This window comes from Ictalurus furcatus, chromosome 9, assembly GCF_023375685.1.
Source record: "Ictalurus furcatus strain D&B chromosome 9, Billie_1.0, whole genome shotgun sequence".
Lineage (NCBI taxonomy): Eukaryota > Metazoa > Chordata > Actinopteri > Siluriformes > Ictaluridae > Ictalurus > Ictalurus furcatus.
Window position 1 is genome coordinate 31,107,401 of NC_071263.1, and position 5,000 is coordinate 31,112,400.

The 5,000-nt window shown below is 42.6% G+C and overlaps 1 protein-coding gene across 1 annotated transcript in view; it reads right to left on the reverse strand.

The window, feature by feature from the left end:
* Nucleotides 1-8: 8 nt before the first annotated feature.
* birc6 (baculoviral IAP repeat containing 6) overlaps nucleotides 9-5,000 on the reverse strand; it is a gene marked incomplete at its 3' end in the record, with an annotated part of 41,022 nt that continues 36,030 nt past the window's right edge. Inside the window, exons 34-39 of the mRNA XM_053633660.1 lie at nucleotides 4,051-4,182; nucleotides 3,717-3,938; nucleotides 3,428-3,611; nucleotides 3,083-3,301; nucleotides 1,624-1,757; nucleotides 9-290 (exon numbers count right to left, since the gene is read on the reverse strand). Of these exons, the coding sequence (XP_053489635.1) occupies nucleotides 9-290; nucleotides 1,624-1,757; nucleotides 3,083-3,301; nucleotides 3,428-3,611; nucleotides 3,717-3,938; nucleotides 4,051-4,182 (1,173 nt within the window). The remainder of the gene's footprint in view (nucleotides 291-1,623; nucleotides 1,758-3,082; nucleotides 3,302-3,427; nucleotides 3,612-3,716; nucleotides 3,939-4,050; nucleotides 4,183-5,000) is intronic.

Sequence of the window (5,000 nt, forward strand, 5' to 3'; positions counted from 1 at the left end):
AAGAGCAACATGACCTGCAGATGAGTGGATGTGTGTGAATCCGGAGTGATTGACAGCTGTGCAGGTGATTCGAGCTCTACGCTGGGGATCAGTCTGTGTGTGTGTGTTAATGTGGTGTCCTCAGTGGGCGTGGTACCTTGTGAGACGGAGACGGAGAGGTTCTGAGAGCCCGGTTTCTCCACCGCAGCCGGAGGTTTGGACACGGGGATTCCTGCTCCTCCGATGTAGGGGTTATAACTGTACGTTCCATAATCAGCACCCCAATAATCATACCAGGTACTGCTGATAGGCTGCACACAAACACACACACACGCATACACACACACACACACACACACGTGACACACCACAGGAAACAAAAAACAAACACACACACAAAACAAAAAGAAACCTGAGAAACTTCTCTCTGAGGATAAACTAGAAGGGAGAAAGAACCGAGGTCACAGACCAACGCAGCACCGGTGCCCAGGTCCGATCTAGAACCGTACCGAGTCTGAGTCCTGAACATTTCCATTAAACGCTTCATGTGATAAGTAGTTTAAATCAGTTTAAACAAGATTTTAATTTCATGCCCTCAAAGGCACACAGAGGAAAAGGGTTTGGAATGGAGTCCTTAAAACAAACAAACAAACAAACAAACAAACAAACAAACCCCTTTTTATAATGGAGTTCTAAAAACAACAACAAAAAAGTATACATAAGTAACTTTTTTAAAAAATAAAATAAATAAATAGATAAAAAACTAACTAAATAAATGGAGATAGATAAATAGAGAAATACATTTCATGGAGTTTTTGGAGTAAAAAACAAAGCAAGCCTTAGATAAATAAATAAATAAATAAAATGATGCGTGTAAATAAATAAATAAATAAATAAACAAACTGTATTGAGTTTTTAACGAAGTTTTGAGATTAGGCTAATTAACTACAAAATATTTTTAATAAATACTTTTAGCCAAAGGTGCCAATAGTTATGGAGCAGACAGTATCAATTAATGCATCAATACAGAACGCTTGATTATTTTCCATAAGGTTTGGAAATTCTCCAAATCTAAAGCATCATGTAAATGCAGTTGGTGGTAGTGAGTGAGTGTGTGTGTGTGAGTGAGTGTGTGTGTGAGTGAGTGTGTGTGTGTGAGTGTGTGTGTGAGTGTGAGTGTGTGTGTGTGTGAGTGTGAGTACGCACTGTGGTGTAAAGGTTATTAAAGTTTATTAGGTAATTCCCCCCAACACTGTAAGAAAGTGTAATGGTACGGCTCTGGGTTCATCCGGACCGGCACCAGCTCTGAGTTGGAGGAAAAGAGGGGCGACACGGGGGGGCGACAGAGGGGCGACAGAGGGGCGACTCAGGCAAAATAAATATATAAATCACACACATTGAGCATTTCTCCTTAATAAAACATGACTCTGCTTTATTATTATTATTATTGATATTAATAAGCACTCTGTAGAGATCCAACAGGAACTAACAGGGAAGGAGGGACAGAGGAAGAAAATGAGAGAAGGACAGAAGAAGCAGCAGGCATTAAAGATGGAGAAATGAGAGTTGAAACATTTTTATGATAATAAATAAATAAATAAATAAATAAATAAAATAAGCCGAGAGAAAGCATGCGTACTGTACCTTAAAGACTTTGGCGGCGAGCGGATCTTTTTCCAAATCAATATCTAAAGGATCAATATCAACATCCATCAGGTCCTGTAGCAAGTCAAAGTCTATGTCTTTATCTTTTTCCAAAGATGACAGTGGAGGAGCACCTTTGGGCAACGAAAAGAGCTTTAATATCGCCAAGCAAGCACACTAAGAGACGCCCACACACACACACACACACACACACACACACACACACACACACCAAACACTCTTGAAGGATCCTAATGAGCGACGCTGACGAGCACACAGTCACGCTGGAGTTGATCTTGTTTTTGTCCAAGCAGCTGCTGAGAGCGAACAGGAGCATGAGAGGAACATTTGGGGGCGTGGCCTAACCTAGCCTATCCTTTTAATGTTGTAATTAAGGTTTGGCAGTGTTCCAAAAAAAACAACACCTAAATATCCAATGTGAAGGGTGAGATCAGACAGCGTATGACTGATCACTACACGCCTGTATACATCCTTCTGTTTTTAAAAAATATATATTTCACATTTTATTTTATGTAAATAAATCAACAGTGTATCAGAGATTGATATGTAATATAGTTGAAATGATTTATTTTTATACATTTTCTTATAGAGTGTATTTCCTTTATCCTTTACTGTACACTAGTATATACTTATAAACATTTACACTTTTATAAAAGGTATCATTAAATAAATACTGGAATTATATATTTATAAATTTAAATCACATATTTAAATATAGTTTACTTACGCATTTATTTTTACACACATTATATAATATAATAGAGCTATGGAATAATTACAAATGCGTTTCATAAATGAATAATCAGCTTTCTACTGTACGTCATTTATATTTAATAGTGCATTATAATTTTGCAGTTTTATAAATGTATAATTTAATATAACGACTGATAATATAAGCGATATATTTACATATTTATTGTCCTGTCAATGTATGATATTGTATGACAATGTATAACTATAAATAGCTACAAGTATGTAGTTATAGAATAAGTATAATTTTGCAGTAGAGATAATATTTATATTATTATTTACTTTTAATTTGTAGATTTGATTATGAATAATTATAATGAACACACACCAGCACACAGCTGCTGTACAGATGTTTATAAGCGGATGTCACACATCACTCTGGATGGAATTTGACCTCTGCTGTATAAAATGAAACAGGAAGTGAAGATGACATGCCTCTGTGTTAGTGTGAACACACACACACACACACACACACACACACACACACACACACACACACACAGCGCCTCATGACTGCAGCAGAACTCTAAACATCAACACTTTGTGAAGCATCAGGTCTGGACTTTTATTTAAAATCACTCATGCTCAATAAACAAGACGAGCAATTAAAATCCATGCAGAAATATAAGTGTGTGTGTGTGTGTGTGTGTGTGTGTGTGTGTGTGTGGGGACGGTATTACCAACGCACTTTGGAAAGCAGACGAGCTCCCGGGAGTACCTGCGATGAGATCAGGGCCGAGCGGCTCATCGATCGTCTCCACCAGCGTGAGCGGAGTGGGCGGAGCCAGAGAGTCATCAGAGTCCAACACCGCCACCGCCGAGGAGGAGGAAGAGGAGGAGATCCCACCTTCTTCACCTACTGCACCCTCCTCCATCACATCCACACACACCGGAGACATCAACTCTCCTGAGAGCAAGAGACAGCCAATTAAACATAAGGCTTTGTTCCATATTGTGCACTGTGTGTCTCAAACCTCACAATCATTTCTATGTGGCTTTTAACACACACACACACACACACACACACACACACCTGCGAGGATGTCCTGCAGCATGCAGGTGAGTGAATATTGTGCCCAGGCTCCGCCCCAGCTGATGTCACCGCGGTTGAAGTCCGTTCCCACCAAAAGGAGCAGGAGTCTCTCTAGCTGCTGCTCAGACACAACCTCACACAGGTGGATTGTGGGTCGTGTGGCGTTCGCTATCCGAGCTAGAACCTGAGGGCAGGAGATCATAATTAGTGTTACACTAGTGTTAGACTGGCACGTGTGTGTGTGTGTGTGTGTGTGTGTGTGTGTGTGAGAGCGTACGGGTGTGCGTACCTTGCAGACGAAGAGCAGCAGGTCAGCGTGGCAGGTGAAGTCCATGGAGAGCAGGAACAGGGCGAGTTTCTGCACCACACAGATGCAGCGCTGGTGAGAGAGTGTGAAGGGGAGCAGCTCCACCTCCGGAGTCTCCTTCACCGCCGCCGAGGCCGAGTCCGAGTCCAGAGAGGAGCGGGGCCACTCCGCCGTCCGACGCAGGCGGATCAGATCCTTAAAGTGCTGAAACACACACACACACACACACACACGTCTGGTCTCTTACAGGAACACTGCTGATCTGTCGTGTGGTACACACTGAGCAGCAGACAGGCAGTCTCACCCTCAGTCTCACCTTAGACGTGGCTTGTTTGAGTTTGGCCTGTTCCACCAGCAGCTTGTAGGATGAACCTTTGTTGCTCTGGATCTTCTCCTTCTCGATCTGCTCCACCAGAGCTTTCTGCTTCGCTTTCAGCAAATTCAGCTGCTGCACGCAAAGGGACAGAACACACACACACACACGCGTGCACACACACACACACACCAGGTTTGGGCTTAGAACATGCAAAAGATAAAAGTGTTAATTACACACTATACAGCTGTTCTTTTAGGAAACTGCTGTAAATCCAGCTGCTGCTGTAACATCTGGACTGATTAAATGGCACTGAATTAAATTATTATTAACTTCATCGGATTAGCGACTTCACAGATGTTTAAATGGACTCATGAGGAGTTAATTGCCACACAGGTCTTGTATGAGTCGTATGTACCTGTTTGTGTAGTGTGTGTATATGCGCGCGTCACGTGTACCTGTGTGTAGTTTTGTGTGTGTGTGTGTCTGCTCGTGTGTCACGTGTACCTGTTTGTGTGTATACGTGCGTGTCACGTGTACCTGTTTGTGTAGTTGTGTGTACACACGTCACATGTACCTGTTTGTGTAGGAGTGTGTGTGCGTGCGCGCACGGTTCACGTGTACCTGTGTGTGTATGTGTACGCACGTGTCGCATGTACCTGTTTGTGTAGTCGTGTGTGTACGCACGTGTCACGTGTAACTGTTTGTGTAGTTTCGTGTGTGCGCGTGTCACGTGTACCTGTTTGTGTAGTTGTGTGTGTGTGTGTGTGTGTGTATACGTGCGGTTCACGTGTGTGTGTGTATACGCGCGGTTCACGTGTGTCTGTGTGTACGCGTGTGTCACGTGTACCTGTTTGTGTAGTTGGTTGTGTGTGTGTGTGTGTGTGTGTGTGTGTGTGTGTGTGTGTGTGTGTGTACGCGCGTCACGTGTACCTGTTTGTGTAGTTGTGTGT